Source organism: Elaeis guineensis, chromosome 1 (genome assembly GCF_000442705.2).
Source record: "Elaeis guineensis isolate ETL-2024a chromosome 1, EG11, whole genome shotgun sequence".
NCBI classification, from domain to species: domain Eukaryota; kingdom Viridiplantae; phylum Streptophyta; class Magnoliopsida; order Arecales; family Arecaceae; genus Elaeis; species Elaeis guineensis.
This window is the reverse complement of record NC_025993.2, coordinates 163,952,367-163,972,007: the sequence shown is the minus strand read 5'-3', so window position 1 is coordinate 163,972,007 and position 19,641 is coordinate 163,952,367. Positions and strand designations below refer to the sequence as shown.

The following is a 19,641-nucleotide window of genomic DNA, read 5'->3' as shown; positions in this document are numbered from 1 at the left end:
CCTGTATTATCTAGAATGACAGCAAATATTTTAGCGATTTCCATAATTACTGTAGCTTCCGAAAAAATCTTTAGTACTGGCACCAGATTCATTGATACTTATAGGGCCTTATTGGCACCATTAATGGTACAAACATTAACTTGTGGGGGAGATTGGCTTACGTGTGCTCTTGAAGAAGAAAACAAAGATTAATTTTGATTTTGAATAAATAAAATTTAAATTTAAATTTAAATTTTTAAAAATTTGATCTAATCTTTTTTTTTTCACCTTTTGCGGATTGAAAAGGAACCTATTGTTATTAGTCTCCCATGAAAACTACATCCTTGTGATGTAATATTATTAGTGTATGTGATCTTTCACATTGATATTACATTTTAATTAGAGTTGTGGCAGTATATTTGTTGGTCCAAACAAATTTTTTTTTTAATTTTATAAATTGATAAAAATATGAAGAAATTAAATTTTTATGAAGACTAATGAAATGATGTGCATCTTATATTTTTTTTTTAATTTTCTATCAAACATTAATATGCAACGAGCACTTTTCTATCAAATATTAATGCACTCAAGATTTGAAACACTTTCCAGTATAATTTATTTAAAATTTTTTATTTTTAACTATAATTTGTAATGTTGTTCTTTTTTATATTTTTTATTTTTAAATATTAATTATTCTTAACAAGGTCGACTCAACTCAGTAAAGGTTCAGCTCGATTTGATTTTTTGAGCTGAACCCAAACCACCCCATTTCACTCTCGACCCAAGCGCGAGTCAGATTCTTATAGGCTTGTCGAGCCCAAGCCAAACTTCGAGCCAGCTCAAAAAAGAACCGAGCCGAGCCAAATCGAGCCGGTCAAAGCTCTGGCTCGGCTCGGCCGGGTAACACCCCTAAATTCAACCCCGAAAACCATTATTCATAATAAGACTCACACAATGACGAATCCAGATCAATGTCAAATTTGGCCCACAGACCTAAACCATTTACATCCCATGCCCTTGATGCTGCCAGCTCAATTTGATTATACCAGCTCAAATCTTTTATATGGATATCTTTCGTTGGAAAGCCTACTTAAGGAACATTACCAAACAGCATTTAGCTGATGATTAAATATTTCAACAGAAAATTTTCCCTTCACCGCATAAATTAATGTAGCTGAAGTATAAATTAGAACATTATGACCTTGTGCATGCTTTGCTTACTACAGATTTCAAATGACATGGTAAAGGACCTTGGAAACAACATGAAAAATATTCATAAGATCACAACAAGGTTCTTACGATGGAGCGCCCAGATAAGAAGCCAACCGCAATATATCACTGAAAATTCCACCAGCTGTAACTTCTGCACCAGCCCCTGGTCCACGGACAATCAGAGGCTGTTTGTTGTATCTTGTGGTGGTGAAAGCTATGATATTATCAGAGCCTGATAGCTGTGCAAACGGGTGCTCCCTCTTGTATCTCCTTAGCTCCACCATTCCTTTCTCATTAACCATATCGACAACCCCCACATACCTCAACACCTTCAGATCAAATAAAACTCCTAAATCATCCAAGAAACTTGATAACATATTTCCAACAAGGGGAATGGGGGTACTAAGTTACTAACCTCTCCTGCAGCCTCAGCATCATTTCGTTCCTTTGTCATGTCCTCATCAAAGTTTGGTAGTTGCTGCATGTATTCCTCTGCCGATGAACATGCCTACAGATTAACTATATCTTTAGCAGCGTACATTCACCTGTTAGAGAGTATTATAGCATAAATTACATGTTCTTACTCTTAATGGCTCTGGTACCAGGCTTTGGACCGGTATATCAGACAGCTCGAGCTTTAAACCTGACTCTCTTGCAAGGATAATGACCTGCAGCAAAAATAGCTTTATTTCATAGATGAAGCGACAGAGGCCAGGAATACTAATTCACATGGTAAACTCATCAAGTCCTGAGAATAGAGCAAAGATGTTAAGAACATTTTTGAGGTCGTCTGTCTCTTCTTTTTGGGGGTCTGTTTGGAGGGAGGTGTGTGCAGGTTCAACAATATCACTAAAGCAAACTTTCTCATAGACTAATCCACATATATCCTCACCTTTCTAGCAACATCTGTTCCAGATAGATCATCTCTTGGGTCAGGCTCTGTATATCCAGCCATCTTTGCTTCAGCCACCACTTCACTGAAAGATCGTGTTCCTTTGAAATTGTTGAAAATATAACTCAATGTTCCACTGCAATATCGTCAGTAATTAAGAAAATAATGGGATCAGCAAATTAGAAGGCTTCATGAGTTTTGTTTGGGTCACAGTTATCAAACATAAAGATAGAAAGCCAGTATCTTCTCGTCCACCACTTCATCAAATGGGTCATTCAGCATATCTTCATATAATATGATTTAAAACTAAATATAAATGTTCTTCTCATGACCCGGATCAGATACATGTTGGGCAAACTGACCTGAAAATGCCCTCAATACGCAGAATCTTATCACCAGTTTCAAGGAGACCCTGCAAAGTGCTAATGATTGGGAGACCAGCACCAACAGTTGCTTCATAGAAATAGTGTGTATAAGAAAGCCGTTGTAGTTTCCTCAACTTCAGATACTATAAATTGAGAATGCATGTTAGAGAGGGTTCCACAAGGGAAAGCAAAACATTAGACAGAATATTTGGGTTGCCAAAAACTCAATCTATTTCATTTTTATTATGAAATCTTTGACAAGATGTAAGGGGGGAAATTATTAGAATGGTAATTTAACTGGGATTCAATGGTAAAGTGCTCAAGTCTTTCAAGCCTCAATAGATTCGAGTGCTAACATATCTATCTACTCAAGATGCTAATTTCCCCAAGTCATTAGTTCTTGAAGCTAATATTATTTCAACAATGTAGTAAGGTAAGAAATGGATATATTCTATAAATCAAAGGCTACTTTAAGGTACCGGTGCAGCTACCAACTTGGTTTAAAATAGACATGGGTGTTACGAAACATATAAAAACAAGGAAGGAGTCAGTCTAGTCAGTTGGATAGTGTCATGGGGAGCTTTGCATCATAATGAATATCAAGGTTTGCTATATCATACTGGACCGGGCAAATACCGGTACCATACCGGCTTAGTACCGGTATATGGTATGAGGGGGTCTATCGACATTTGATACATCAAACAAGCCCCATACCGACACAGTAATAGATTGGCACTAGTACGGGGCCCAGTACCGAGACAACGAACCTTCATGAATACATTGAAGTAAATATTTTTGTAGCACAAGGGATTGATCTGTTCATTGATGACTATATTGGACTGCAGAAATACAACATAGGCAGGATAACCAACAAAGCCAACAGGATAAATAATTAAAATAAAAGGGTAAAGATTAAAATATAATATATCTTACAGATATCACTGGAAATAAATTAGAAGCAAGTTGGGTCCATCCAAAGAATATAATTACCCGATCAAGTGGCCCTGAATTTGCCTTTTTGTTTGGTGTAATAACATGAATTCCTTTGTGTAACCAATCATAGTAACGGTTTGCAACATTTGTATCTGCTGTGCAATCTACCAGAACTGTATTTGGGAAAAAATGATTTCCATGCACATGCTGAGCAAATTTGTCTAGGTCAGCTGCTTCTGATTTCTCTTTATGAAGTTCTCTCCATCTGGTTAGGTCTATTCCTCTGTACCAAGCAACAGAAAAAAGGGTTAGAAGATCAATATAATATGCATGGCAGCGAAACTTGCTTTGCGTGAACCGACCATTGACACAAAATCGAGGGAAACATTGAAGGAGAAATTTTAAACCAAGGCAATGACATATCACTACATCAGTTAGTAATATATATTGTATAGCAGACGGAGAAAAGCTAAGTTCTAAGAGTAAGAGCCTCAGTTAAAACAAGTCAAAGTGCAAGAGCTGTCTGGTTGAAATTTTAGTAGTAAGCAATCAACATTCTGAACATCATAGCTAACAAGAAAGTTACTATAACAATGACATGAGAAGTCAAACTAAATACAGCTCTGATAACCCCAATATTGAGGGTTAGAAAATAATTTATATTAAAGTAAAATCTGCCGACCTTTAAAAAAAAAATCAAAATACTCAAAAATAAGCGAGCATGAAAATATGCAGTGTTCTGCAAACACTACTTACGTATTACTCAAATATATTTCTTCACAATTAAACATATATGACACTCATGCATCTCTCAGATTGAGTTATCAATACACGCAAGGCATAAAAAAGGAATTAAAAGACCCTGACAAAATCAGATGGGATTTGCAAAGCGGAATTCTGCTCCTTTTGTTTCCTACTCTGCTCCTAATCAAGACATGGCAAAGCAATTTTCACGATGAAGGGTTGATGTGGCTAAAGGAGTTACAGGCATTTTGGCTCTAGTACCATTCTCTATGATGCTGTTAATTGTTACTCATAGGAAAGTAAAGTTAATCAGATGAGTATGATGAGTCATGTGTTGGCATTTCCTGGCATCAAAAAGAATATCAAGTGGGCTATCTTCGAAGGAATGGGTGCTATTGAAAGCAAACATGTGGACATAATCATTTTAGATAGACAAATACCACAGTAGTTGGCAGACATATCCTTGAAGTGGAGAAAACCTGTTATCAATTCATTTGGTTTATCAAGTACACTGCAGGGAATATGTAGTTCATCTTAACCCTAATAAAGAGGAGAGCAAAACCACCAAGATCATTGGAAGAGTACATACGCAGTTGGGGGAAATCAAACCAGGACAAATTGCCGCACCATCACCATGATTGTGGGGATTGAGGGTAAGATTAAAAAAGTTGTACTGATAGCTAGAAACTTGTGTTCTGCAATGTGGGTAAAGCTGACGTTGTCAGGTGGTAGCTCATGAACTCAATGAGTCATGAAGAGCATCACTGTAGCCTTTGCTACAAGACTATATTTCATATATTTTACTTAAACATAGCAAGCATCCACTTTCTAAGAACATTCCACATATTGCCAATTCTTTTACTCCACTTACTGCATATTTTCTACTTCTGACAGGTTACTTATAGCCTTTTTTCTTACTATCAACAAACTTCAAGACTGCTAAAACATCACTATTTAAACTAAAAACCAAAGACACAAGTATACCCAACAAAGGGGGTACAGTAAATGCTAAACATTGATGTAAGCATTACATTCATACAAAAGTTAACAAGAATGAAGAATAAGATTTTGACCTCAAAATTTACAGAGACATGAAGGATCAATCATGCAAAACATCAGTTAGCAAAAATTGCTGGTGACTGATTCTTCAGAGTTCAGGACAAAATGAAGAATGTGCAAGCAATAATGTGAAACACACCACATGCATTAAAATGTTGTTGAAATGATGAAATTTTAGTTTTCATGCTTCAATTGCAGTACTGCTAAATTAGAAACTTGAAAGGAGAACATAAATTCACCCAATAACAGTAGCTTACGTATCGCTCAAAACCATTGTCCTCGAGCCAATGATTCCCATAACCCGCAAATCAATATTAAACTCTTCATTTAGATTTGCTGCCTGCAAAGTAACATACATAACTTCCATGTGAACATGAATTTTCATTTAAAAAAGGCAAATTCATCAATGTTGCTGTGAATTTTAGATGCATTAGATAATGATATAAGAAGTCGGAAATAAGTGCATTTATTAAAATATGACATTATTAACCTCAATGATATGTGTATGATAGAAGAATATAGTTAAGCAATGTGTGTATACAGAAATACAAGAAGTTAAGCCTGATAAGAAAGCATGAGGGATGAATTGTAAAGTGTGGTTCTTTAGAAATATCCTGGAGGACAATGATCTGATGATTAGTTTAATAAAACAGAGTGCTGTAGCTGTTGTTGGCTGAAGTATTAAAATAATTGAATTTCAGTTAATGTTTGAATTCTGTATTTAGCCACCAAGGAAGGAAAAAGAATGAACCAACACCATGAAATTTGCAAAAGCTGGCACCTCTTTCAGTAAACTAATCAATTAAACTTTGAACCCAGTGACGTCAAGAAACGACAGAACAATGCTTTAACTACTGGTCCATAATAGCTGTATTGTACTGGACCGGTGGGGAACCAGACTTAGAACATCGTTCTTACAGATACTATCTGCCACCAACTACCATTGTGTTGGTAATAATGTAATATAACCTCGTACTGTACCAAACCAGCACCCAATGAATACAGATACTCATGCTGAGATGTTAAGGAGTACAAGCATATAGTCCCAATTGTGCTAATAGTCGATGGAAACAAAAATGATTGGATACTATCCAACACTTAGCTCTAAATATATCATCTAGCAAAAGAGGTAGCCAGCCAGGCTATTGGATCATAAAGAATTAACTGACAAGAGCAGTACACAGCAAATGCTAAAGCAGACGTAAGTAGACTACTCAATTTGGTGATGTCAAGGAAATATCAGGTAAATTTAAAAACCAGAGTAATCTTGTAATTGTACTGTGATTAAAATATTTACAGTTTTGAAGGAAAAATGTAAGTGATATAAATTCATGACATGGTGGTTCTACAAAGTCTGAACAATCAAAAAGAAAAGAAAGACAGTGAAACGATGTATCATCATGCCCCACAAATCACATTCATCAACTTGAAAATTACATCAATAATATGCAATAGAAAGCTATAGAGAGTTATAGTCTAACAGAACAAATTTAGGCCTAAAGTTTATAGAAGACGTAATCAGGAATATGTAATCCAACTTTTCCAAGACCTGATCCCTTAGCTGGTCAAGCAGTGTGCCTCCTATCAAGCCTGGTCCAATGATTCCCACAGCTAACGTTGTTCTAGAGAGATAGAATCTTGAGTGAGCAGCCCTTAGAGCCCGTACACAATCTTCTTGCTTCAGCACCACAGTAATATTGAACTCACTGCAACCTTGAGCTATAGCACGTACATTTATGTTAGCCTGAAAGATAACCATAATCAGAAAACACTAACAAAATCTAGGAACATACTAACTACTAAAAATCAGGTCAAATGATGATTACAAAATTCTATGAAATAAAAATCAGGTCATTTTATAAATAGTGTTTGTTGATATATTATATCAAATACCTTTGCCAGTGCATCAAAAAGAGTTGCACTAACTCCAGGAGTACTTGCCATTCTCTGGCCAACTGCAGCCAAAATGCTACAATTTGGAATAACCTCAACCTGAAGCGAGTTTAGCCAGAATAAAGTTGAAATAAATGAAGAAGAAGAACAAATAAAGTGGAGAGCATAGTGCCATTAATTGATGGTCAGGAATACATTAGAGAACTCATTATAATTTGTCACTTACAAATGCTTGATTACATGGTCTGTTAGATATATAAACCCAAACCAACTGATTGCACTTTACATGAAAAATTGACCCAGCAGATTAGCAGAGAATTTTGACTTTTGAAAGATCAGGTACATCTAATTTAGCTCATAACTTTTAATATTGTCCCTTAAACTGGAACATCCATATTGAAGAAACTGTGCTTGAGATAAACCTTTAGTTATGACCTACCAATTTGACCCGTTCATCTCTATTTAAATTGCAAAATAACCATCTTTAACTTTCAACCTTATTACAGGAATAATTGCAACTCGTTTAACATGCTTATAACTCTCACAGTAGACCAGGTTATTTGATATCGCCCAGTTGACGTAATTTTGCATTTGACTTTGCAACGAAAATATTTCACTTTCTTTTCCAGGACACGAGATTTCCCCAATAAAAATGCAATATGTTTTTTCAAAACAAGAAAACCTAACAATCTAATATCTGAAAACATTCAGCATCTAGATTTATAAAATGCCTCAACAAGGAGGAGCATAAAAAAAAATGAACATAAAACTGAAGCATTAAGACAGGATTTTCTTGAGATATGCATAAACTGGTTAAAGCGCAAACAGAGGGAGTACATATTTTTTTTTCCTAAGTACAAGAATTATCATGATTACTTGTCACTCTATATACCCCTCCTCCGCAACCCAACCCCGCGCCCCCCCCCAACTGAAAAAAAAAAAAAAAAAGAGAGCACATGCACACACCTCCCAAAAGAAAAAGACGCACAAAAGAAAAGTTTATCGGGAGTTTGAGACTTCTGTGCAAGGTTGGCTGAGCTAGTATTGTAACCTGTAACAGTCAAGCATCAATTCGGTACCAATAGGATACTACCATATTGACACGACACGAGCAAAATAACCATCCCATACAAGGTTTTCCCAATCCAGAGTTCTACCCACAAATTTTGAGAGATGGAGAGAGGAAAGGAAAGAGGGAGGCCAATGTCCTACCAGTGGCTAGGTCGGGAGATTGAGGGCATCGAGGCTGCTGGTGACAGTGGAGACAAGTTCGGTAAGGTCATTGTGGGTGTTCTAAGCAACTGGAAGGTGTTGAGGCAAGAAACATTGAGGGTGAATAGGCTCACTATAGGCATCACATCTAAGCCATGGTAGGGAAGATATTGGAGGGGGAGAGGAAGAGAGGGAGAGAGTGATCCAAGAGAATCACTAGACCCAATATGGACCACTAAGCCACTACAGGTAGCTCTGGACTGGTCCAGGAGTGAGATACAGCCATATCAAAAAACCAGATTTTGTGCCAAACTTTTGAAGGCCCTAACTAACCCGTAAAATGCCTGCGTAAGCTGCCTTTTTCAAAAAATTAGATAACTTTTTGAGCTCTATGGCATGTACCTACATTTAAAGAGTTTGGAGCACCTAGTGACCAAGGCAAATTCCATCACTTAGGTCTCGAAAAGCGCTGATCAAAGTAAAAAATTCTCTTTTTGGAAAACACTTCGACCAAATAAATCTCTTAATTCAAAAAGAATTAGGCGGCATGGCTAAAAACAAAGGTGACATAGCAATCGAGATCTATTTCTACAGGAATTTAGCTTTTTCATGACTATTTCCAATAGTCATGTTTAATTTGGAAAATTTATAACCTCTTTTAACTAGGAGAGGAATCCATCCAGCACAGATTGCGCAAGGGTAGAACTCACTAATACAAACAGAGATCTTGTAATTCAATTTTATCATCCTTAATGAACGAAAAGATAACCTCAACCATAATTTCACCTTTTTTAAAATATATTTTTAAGAGGCTTGAATTGAGAGGATTGAAGGAATTTTTTCCTTCTCCTTGATTGGATCAAGTTGGTAGTAGAGTTGTCGTCTTCTAATTTGGGAGGCTCAAATTTATGACTTAGACTTTGAGGCAGCATAAATAGACGAGAGAACCATTATCAGTGCTTGAGGTTCATCGAAGGACAAAGATGAGTATAACTGTTACTTCTACCTTGATGGGTGATGATATGAAGGGATATCTCATATAATTAGAGAAGAAGCTTATCCAACTAACCAAGATTGTATCTCAACTCATGATGCCTTCAACTCAAGCATCAACAACTCTTGTAGCAAAGTTGTTTCCAATGTCTAGATACAAGGACCAACCGTCAAGTGAAGAGAATGAGCAATCTACAAGTACTCAAAATCTCCCTATTCAACCTTTCAAAGTCAAAGCTCCAATTGAGTCCCTTTATAAGTTGGAGCTATCAATACAAAGAATCTTGATAACTAGTTAGACCAATTCTAACTAGTTAGAGACCTATTCACTATCTATACATACACTAGAATCCATAAAATAGATCTTACCTATCTCAAGCTTTCCAATTATGCCCTTACCTAATGGAATTTGTACATGAGAAAGAATGTCTCTAGTCTAGCATGGAGCAAATTCAAGAATCTGATCAAGAAGCAATTTCATCCAATCAATCAAAAAGATCAGTGGATCATATGGAAAGACTTGGGATAGAAGTATAATCAATTCATCCAAAACTACACCACTAAGTTCTATAAGCAAGCTATTTCCCTCGGGATCTCCATTGATGATCACATAGTCTTCATGAAGTATGTCCGAGATCTCCAAAGAGCTGAAGCTCTTAAAGTTGAAGACATTAGCAAAGCAAACATGAAGGTCATGGGAATAAAGGAGAAGAACAAGCTAAGGAAAGGTGAGAAAGATGACAAGCCAATGAAAAGTGGCAACAAGCCAGGTTAGAAAGGGGAGTAGAACAAGAAGCAAGCCAACCAAACTTAGAAGGATCACTACGATCACTATGGGATAGTTGACATAGCAATAGAAGTGCTAGAAGATATAACATAAGCTGTAGCCATAAGGAAAGAAGACCAAGGAGGATCTGAAGAAAAAGGGAAGATGGTCCTCAACGTGAATGAGGTTAAGGAGATACCTCAACATGAATGAGATTAAAGAGCTACATCAACTCGAGAAAGTAGACCCAAAAGTGAGTCTAATGAGAGGCAAGGTCAACACAACAATTGGTGCAAACTCGCAAAAGTGTGAAGGGCTCTTCCACTTAAAGATTAAGGTGAAGCAAACTAGCAAAGTATCATTTACCCTGCCTATAACTTTTTAATTATGAGAATGTCCAAGAATATACACTTCATAAATAATCTTCCTGTTGGTCTCCCCTTTTTAACAAATTATTCAGAATACAGCATCAATTGACTCTCATAGAAAAATGATACAAACAAGGCATGAAAAATATTGATTTATATAGCAGGTACACCATCAAGTTCATTAGAAGGGCCTATCACAAGCAAGAACTGTGTGGGGTATCCATTCAGACTCCACCATACAACTGCATTTGATAAAAGGGTTTCCAGTAACAGACGCTTATGTGGTGACATACATAAAGGACTTCAAGCACACGTCTGAGGTGGAAGAAAAGGAAATTATTTACCTGAGAAAGCCTCCCTGCATCCAAAGCTTGGCGGAATCTGGATTGTAAGGCTGCAGAAACAGCTTTGACTTCATTTTCGGGCACAGCAAAACAAATGGAATGCTCGCTGCTAGCCTGAGTCAAACTAATAATTAGCAAGAAGATGATAAATAACACAGACCCAGATAGGCAAACAGAAAAGTTAGCAGATACCTGAGATATCATGATAACATTAGCTCCCACATCTTTCACAGTACTAAAGATAGCACTGGCTGTACCAGGAACACCAGCCATTCCAGTTCTGCATAACAATAAGCTAAACTGAATACATACATTTATGTATATATATACATGTATGTATATATACATATATGTATACATACATATGTACATCTATATATATATATATACTTATGTATACATCTATACATACATACATACATCCATCCATCCATCCATCCATATATATTTACATACATACATATACATATATACACGCACACACACATACATACATACAGATGTGTATGTATATACGTACATACAAACACACACACACATATGTAAGTATACATACATAAGTACATACGTACATAAGCATGCATGCATGTATGTATGTATGCTTACATATGTATATCTATATATGTGTATACATAGATACATATATATGTATATATATATATGTATGCATGTATGTATGTATATCTATATATGTGTATACATAGATATATATATATGTGTGTGTGTGTGTGTGTCTGCATGTATGTATATATGCATGTTTTGCATGCATATGTACATACATACATACATATATATGTGTGTGTGTGTGTGTATGCATGTTTTGCATGCATATGTACATACATACATATATATATGTGTGTATGTGCACGCGTGCGGGTGTACATCCATATATATATGTGTGTGTGTGTGTGTGTATGCATGTTTTGCATGCATATGTACATACATACATACATACATATATATATGTGTGAGTGCGCGCGCGCGCGCACACACACACATATATATATACATGCATAGATATATACATGTATAGATACATGCATGCATGTATGTATGCATGCTTACATATGTATATGTACATATACGTATACATATATACATGTATGTATATATGTACGTATACAGATACATATAAATGTATATAGAGATACATATATACGTGTCTATATACGTGTGTATGTGTGTGTGTTCGTAGATATATGTATACATATGTATATGTATGTATGCATGTGTGTGCATGCATGCATGTTTGTATGTATCATAAAAAACCTCACCCCTCAACATTAATAAGAGCCAAATTATCTATGGTAGCAAATGCTTTGACAACAGACTCCAAGCTCTTTTTATCGCCATTTTCATTCACAGGTTGTTGGCAAATCATTGTTCCAGGAGCAGAAAGATTGAAAATATTTCTAATCACAATGGGAATGCCATGCCTCATTACTGGAATGATGGTTCGTGGATGCAAAACATTTGCCCCAAAATATGACTGCAAAAATAAGCAAAGTTTCAAGTTACAAAGTATTTCTAGCACAAAAGGCAAGTTGTTTCAACAAATAACAAAAGAAAATGGAGCTGACCATTTCCCAGGCCTCCTGATAAGACAATGTTCTCAATATCACAGCCTCACCAACTGCAAATAGAAAGAATTCTTCAGCACTGACATGTACTCATTATTACGTATTTCAGTAATTGATATGCAAGTATCTACTATTTAAAGTTTTAAACCAGTTTTTCAAGCATCCATTCTTTGATATGTAAAATAAAATATATAAGCTGCTTGTTGAAATTTTTGTCTTACTTGTGGATGCTTCTAAAATGGGGTACTGAAACATATCTGATATATATGACTTGTAAAAATGTACACATTTATAATGATCATCCAATATGAATCTAAATGTGATTTATATTTTGAATTAATATTACTTATGCACATTAACATAAAGAAATAATATACAATTAAGAGTAAGATGAAACCTTTTCGGGGATCTGCACTGAATACACCATCAACGTCAGTCCAGATAGTGACTTGGCAAGCCCTTACAAGTGCACCCAGTATGGCTGCTGAGAAATCACTTCCATCTCTTTTCAAAGTTGTTGGAATGTTTTGGGGTGTACTGGCAATGAAGCCAGTGGCAATTATTGTATCAGCTGGACATTGAGCAAACCACTTCTCAAGTCTCTTCTCAGATTCTAAATAGTCAGGATCCACTTGATTAGAACCAGTGGGATTAACAATAAGGACATCCCGTGTATCCATCCAACTGCAAGGCCTTCCAGACTGCACCATAGAGATAAAGATCCTATTAAAAGGTAATCTTGAAGTTCTGTAGAATAGGTGGCTGACATTGTTGTAAGCCTAGCAAACCTTCTTTATAGCATATGACAACATCTGAGCAGACCATAACTCTCCATGACCAACAACAAAGTCAGAAAAAGATTCCGTAGCATGACCAGCTGCAAAATTTGTTATGAATGTCAGGAAGAATCATCAATAAAAAAAAAAAAAAAAAAAACAAGGCTTAAAGAAACAATCATGTTAGAAATATGCATGGATATGTACAACAAATGATGGACAGTGTTGGTAACTTGGAGAAAAAGGTCAGAAGCAAAGATCATGGACTATCTGCTTTTTGAACAGGACTACAAAAGGGGTTGGAAGGGAACAGAAGTGCTGGAATAAAACCACCCAGTAGAACCCAAATGGTGCTCCTGAATTGTCATAGTTCAACTAGAGGCACCAAATCTTTTATAGACTCAAAGTCTGTTCCCTTGTATGAGCTTTGGGCATTTTCCACACACCTTTATTGCCATGTTTGTTCTAACTTTTCTACCCCAACCTTAAACCAAATTAAATCAGCAACAATTTGCAGCAGTGCTAGGAAACATCATGGCCTTTAGAATCAAAACAAACTGATAAATGACATGATGCATAAGTACAATTCACAATTCAATGTGCCAAACATTTTCTAATGAAGGTAATAGAAGTCAGAGAAATTTTTTATAGACTTTTGGTGCAACAATAAAACCACCTTGCCATAAGATGGATAATGTTGGGGTATGTTTGATTGGGAGGAGTTGGACTCTAGAATAGAAATGGGAAGGAGTGACTCCCATTCAGCCTTTTTTTTTTTTTTTTTTGAGGGGAATAGGAATGCCCTAATCCCTACTCTTCTAGTATTCAAATCCCCTTCCAATTCCAATTTCAGTCACAAAGCAAACATGCTGGAGGATATGGCCATTCCAATTCCCATTCCAAACATTCTGATTCCAGTCACGAACCAAATGCACCCTTGAAAAAATCCGAACGAGAAGCCCTACACATAAATACCCTGGAAAGTGCAAACAAAAAGGTATCCTAGATATTCAATGGAAAATATTTTAAGGTGATAGTCTAAATAATGCACAAGTTAGATTTATATGTGAATGTGTGAATTACAAGATATGGTGAAAAAGAAATGCAACAAGCCGCAGGTCAATCAAATAATACCTAAGAAAAGAGCCATCAGATCAAGTTTCATACACATTGCATGGAGAAGGTTGTGGACAAAAAAGACACAAGTGATGTAGATAGAAAGAAAATGTATATAGTGATCCTTAAAAGCATCCTCTTGGGCAAATCTCATGCCATTCATGGGATGTTACAACATAAAGCAGTGGAAGTTCAGTTAGTTTCCTTTTGCAATAGACTTACAAAGTTAAAAGGTTTTGAGGTGCTGCCTCTTTACCCTTGAAATTTGTCGAACCAATAATCAAAATGAAAGATGTGTAGTTAGTGCTTGCATATGTGTGCACATATATGTGCACACCCATGCAGACATGCGTAGATGCAGTTTAGTTTGGAGCAATTTGCAAATCTGCAGCTGCGCTACAACCACCTGATGGAGCATCCAACAACCCCTTGTGAATGGCTTTTGCATGAAAGTAGAGGCAAACACATTTCATAGGGTCACTGGATGCCCCATCAATAGGCATGTAAAAGTTCACAGCAATCTGCAACTAAATCATATCTTGCACATAAGCCCCCAACATGATCTACTTTGTGAGGTCAACCATGGTAGTTGGTAGTCACCATGTGAAACCTACCACACAATCCCACATCCTTCCATCTCCATGCATATTTTCTCTCTTCGCTTGATCAAACAATCAATTGCACATGCATATTCTCTCTATGTAATTGCTTGACAAACTTAACAAAATTATTGTCTTTTATAAGGGAAAGAATTAAACATCAATAAAAAGTGTGGATAAACACCTATTCCATGTCACATAGTCTATGTCATCCATGCACTTGATTTGAGCATCGACCCTTCATGCATGAAGTGTGTTCATCTTCCTTCCTCTCCGATTGATCTCAATTGCCTACACTCATGACCAAACTGTTAAGAGATGTTTTTCATCTCAGGTGATATGAATTATATCAAACACTCACACCGTGGTACCTTTTCTCTCTAGTTTTTACCCGTCTCTAGTTAGGTATGTTGATTTTCAGCCATTCTATCTCCTCAAGCAAGGTTTGCAAGTGAAGTGAAGATATGATGCACTAGTCATGTATCTAAGTGTATTATGTAAATACGCATGTATGCAACTGCACACATGTAAATGCGTGGATGTGTGTGCACTCAACTAACATGTATCTATCACAACTTCCAAAAATTAAGGTCTTTCCTGCACGAGCTTCATGTCAATCTCGTGCAATTGTTTTCATTTGATAGGATTTGGTATGTGATTTATGTATAAAAAGTATCACCTGTATTTGAATCAATCCTATTGGGCTCGTTGTTGGCATTCAACAAAATCACAGTGTTACACATAGAGAAGTTGCAGATATGTAAAACAATATAAAGCATTTTGCATCTTAAGGGTGATATGTTTAAGAAATGACAGTGTCAACATTCAAAGGAATAAGACAACATGAATGAAACTTAAAAAAGTAATCCAAGAATAAAAATTCAGCATTGAGAAATTCAGACCGCCAGATCTCAGGATAAGTACTACCAAGAGTCATAGAACTGGAAGATCAATGGAAGAAAAACAAAACAGACCACAGATTAGCATATCATGTTCTGATTTTAAATGACCCATGCATTTTGAAGACCATGAAGAACATGGAGTAGGAACTGAAAAAGGGATTCAACAGATTACTCAAAAATGCAGAAAATTTAGCAGCAGGACTTTGTTAAAAGAAACTTTAAAAAAAAAAAAAAGTTGGATGATTTGGAACCTATGTAGATGGCACGAAGCATTGCTTTTAGGTTACTGATGTCAATTTGCAACTGAGATAAGAATCTAGTCAGATCCTCTCCATCAAGGAGGTCCTTTGCTGCTAACATGTGCTTTTCAAAAACATTATCAATTGCTGACACATAAGAATCATCCCTTGACTGAGCCTTGTATACAAGGTCATACATCATGTCTGTCACTTTTGACATTGCAGAAACTACTACCAACTTTCTCTCTGATGAATCATTCAGGACTATGTCTGCAACATTCTGAATTCTTTTGGGGGTTCCCATACATGTCCCACCAAATTTATGGACAGACCACATGTCACCTTTAGGAAAATGAGCATTTTCAACAGACTGTTCAACCGAAACATCTGTCAAGAACAGAAAAGGTAAAAATGAGTAATTAATGTTAATTAATAAAAGGCTATATGCAAAACTGAATAGTAAAGATACGTTTTCACTGCATGCAGGCCTTGTGTGGAGGGGTTTGGGGGGCAGTGACCGAAATGCACCAGCACAGGTTGACATAGATCAGTATGCACAAGAAGATAGAGGTAAATACCAACTGTACTATGCTCATACCAGGCAAACACAGTATTTTTTCTGCAGTACAAACTGGTACTTAGAAGCACCTAACTGCTTGGTTAAAAGGAAAGGTTAGCTTTGAAATCAATAATAGTATATATATAAAAAGAAGGAGAGCTATTTAAGGAGGCCTAGCTTGTTGAGTATTTAAAATATGTTTAGCAAAAAAAAAAGGTGGGGGCGATAAAGAATGATAGTAAGAAGGCTAAAGAAACTAAAAATAAAGTTGCAAGAAAGAACTGGAAAGGTTGGCAGAGATATCAGATATAGCCTTTCATAGGATGGAAAAACAAAAGTATTCAGAAAGCCAAAAACCAAATATTGGGATAATGTTAAGGTTTAGTGGCTTTGATCAAGGACGAAAGAGCTACATGAAATCACAAACATTAGTTTGGAATTATTCAGCTAAGATTACAAATACCTGCAATAGAAGCAAAGATACGGTTATTGGATCCATCCTTTCTTATGCTTTCTGAAGCACAATCTATCCTGAAACAGCAGTAAAGGCAGATCAACTAAACAAATTTGATGTTGTGTACTTCTGAAGAAACAAAAGCAACAACTTAGATTGTGGATCACTTATTTACTATCTAAGCCATATTTTGTGGTAAAGAACACATTCCTCATCAAGAAATGACTAGATTGTTTAGCACCTACAAGTCAACACATAATAACACCCAAATAAGTCAGAAAGAAAGAAGGGGTTACCTTGAAAGTAAAATACTCCATAACGTTCACAAAAAGGGCCTTTAAAAAAAAATTCAAGAATACCGTGCAGATTGACCGTGAACTTACAAAGGACACAGATTAGAGATGTACTTGATTAGTCCGACTCACTCACAAACCCAAGAAAATGAGGAAAAAATCAAAATAAGAATTTGGTGGTTTTCCAGAACTTTATACCGTTCACAAAAAGTTTTATAATTTTTTAGCAAATAAAAAGGCACTAAATATACAGCCTTTTAACAATACGAGCAGAGAGAAATTACTCACCTAAGAGCACCGCCAAAATGCCAACCTCTGGTTTTTCCGCCATTGCGACCTTGCAAAAGAGCACCGCTGCATTACCCACATGCATCCAAATCACATCAATGAACACGAAAGTACGAATCAAGATTCGAAATATGAGCACTAAAACGAATAACAAAGAACCGAAAAACTAGAATCCACCGACGATCATTGATATTCGGTGCTTAGGAATCGCAAGAAATGGGTTCAAAGTGACACGAATCCAAATCACATGGATCAAATGCCATTATACCAATCAAGATTCAAGTTTTCAACAACAAAAGGAACCAGAAAGAACTCAGGACCAAAACCCACACGTAGTCTTCGATTATTGATGCTCACGAATAACAAGAACTAGTTTGAAGCGATAACTTGGACATATCTTGTAGTATATACTAAAATTCGACGTAGAATTGGAATCCAAGAACAGTTCTGGAGGAAGGAAAGCCGAACCTGATGGGAAGAAGAGGCGGCGGAGAGGGACCGTCGGAGTAGAGCGGAGACGAGCGGCGGAGGGTGGAGGAGGGGCACGGGTTGGAGATCGCGAGGGACCTCATCTCTAAGCCGGGGAATGGTGTGGTGGCGGCTTCCGAGAGGAGAGCCGAGCGGCAACGGGTGAAAAGAGAGCGAAGAACTAAAACCCCTTGCCTGCTAGGCTCCGGCCACGGACGTGTAAGCCTCCTAAACCTGGAATGGTGATATTTAGCTGCGCGGTCTGGAACAGCGAACACTAGATCTCAGCACGTGCTCAAGATTCCAAGCCGATTAAAAGCCAAGCCCATAAATGCCCCTAAAATAAAGTAAGGCAGCGTTGGTGATTAATTGGGTCACCACGGTGGCCTAAGATTATCAGTGATTTAAATTTTATAGTGATCTAATCATCAATAATCTAAAATTATTATATTTGATGATCATGACCCGATGATCAAAAATCTTCGAATATCTATAAATAATTTATTTAATATTTTAAAAAAATCTAAAATTATTGGTTATATAATACAAAAACTAACCATAATGTATTCCATAAAAATATATTTAATAATCATATATAATATATTTTAAATAAAATATTACCATATTTATAAATATATTAATAATTAATAGATTTTATAAAAACATATTTATTAGTCCTATAAATTAATAAACCTATAAAAATATATAATTATTATTATATAATTAATATTTTTATTTATACTTATAGTATATTATTTATTAATTTAAATATTTGTTTTGATTAGAAAAATAAGACAAATAGAAATAATATATTAAATATTTTTATTATATAAATATAAAGTATGATAAGATATTTTTACTCTAATTTAAAATTATTATTGAATCATAATATGATGATAATATAGTTAATAATATATTATAATATAATATATATTATAATATATAATATATAATATTAAAAATAATATAATATTATATATAATATTTATATAATATATTGATGATATATTAATATATTAATTTTTTGCTAGATTGAGGGATATTTTTATCCTTATATCTTGGCTTAAGATCGCTGCCTAAAGTTGATTTTGGATTTTCGACCTTGAGAATAGGCATCCTATCACTGAATTGGGAGATGATTTGAGGAGTCGAGATGATTTGAAATCACTGTTATATAGGAGTATTATGATACAACTAATCACTTCCATCTATATCACCTTTGATCTTGGGTGGATCACTCCATACTAAACACTTTCGGGAGGTGTTTCGATAGGATGATCCATCTAAGATCAAAGGTGATATGGGTGGAGATGATGAGATCGTTGTATTTGGTTGCGCTATGGTGATCCCACGTAGCAATAATTTTAAATCATTTTTACTTTTCAAATTACCCCCTAATCCAGTGATGTGATATCCATCCTCGAGATTGGGAATCCAAGATCACCCCCATGCAATGATCTTGGACTAAAATATAAGGACAAGAATATCCTCACTCTAATAAAAAAAAATGATACATCAATATACTGTTAATATATTATATTAATATTATATATATGATATTATATTATATATGATATTATATATGATATTTATGATATAATTATATT

General features: G+C 35.7%; 1 protein-coding gene across 2 annotated transcripts; it reads right to left on the bottom strand.

Moving 5' to 3' along the window:
* Nucleotides 1-1,111: 1,111 nt before the first annotated feature.
* LOC105039512 (bifunctional aspartokinase/homoserine dehydrogenase 1, chloroplastic) lies at nt 1,112-18,282 on the bottom strand. Of its 2 annotated transcripts, none has more exons than XM_073246644.1 (19): nt 18,035-18,282; nt 17,567-17,632; nt 16,995-17,062; nt 15,985-16,359; nt 13,129-13,217; nt 12,738-13,041; nt 12,341-12,393; nt 12,197-12,249; nt 10,953-11,040; nt 10,761-10,874; nt 7,078-7,176; nt 6,734-6,928; nt 5,442-5,524; nt 3,439-3,664; nt 2,446-2,591; nt 2,084-2,219; nt 1,776-1,859; nt 1,607-1,699; nt 1,112-1,520 (listed from the first exon to the last, which is right to left on the bottom strand). In XM_073246644.1, exons 1-19 carry the CDS (start codon nt 18,136-18,138, stop codon nt 1,275-1,277), a joined length of 2,622 nt encoding a protein of 873 aa, XP_073102745.1. In that variant the 5' UTR covers nt 18,139-18,282; the 3' UTR covers nt 1,112-1,274. The 2 variants fall into 2 exon arrangements, with proteins under 2 accessions (XP_073102745.1, XP_010913984.1); XM_010915682.4 differs by having other exon boundaries at nt 12,035-12,249; nt 18,035-18,248.
* Between the last annotated feature and the right edge of the window lie 1,359 nt (nt 18,283-19,641).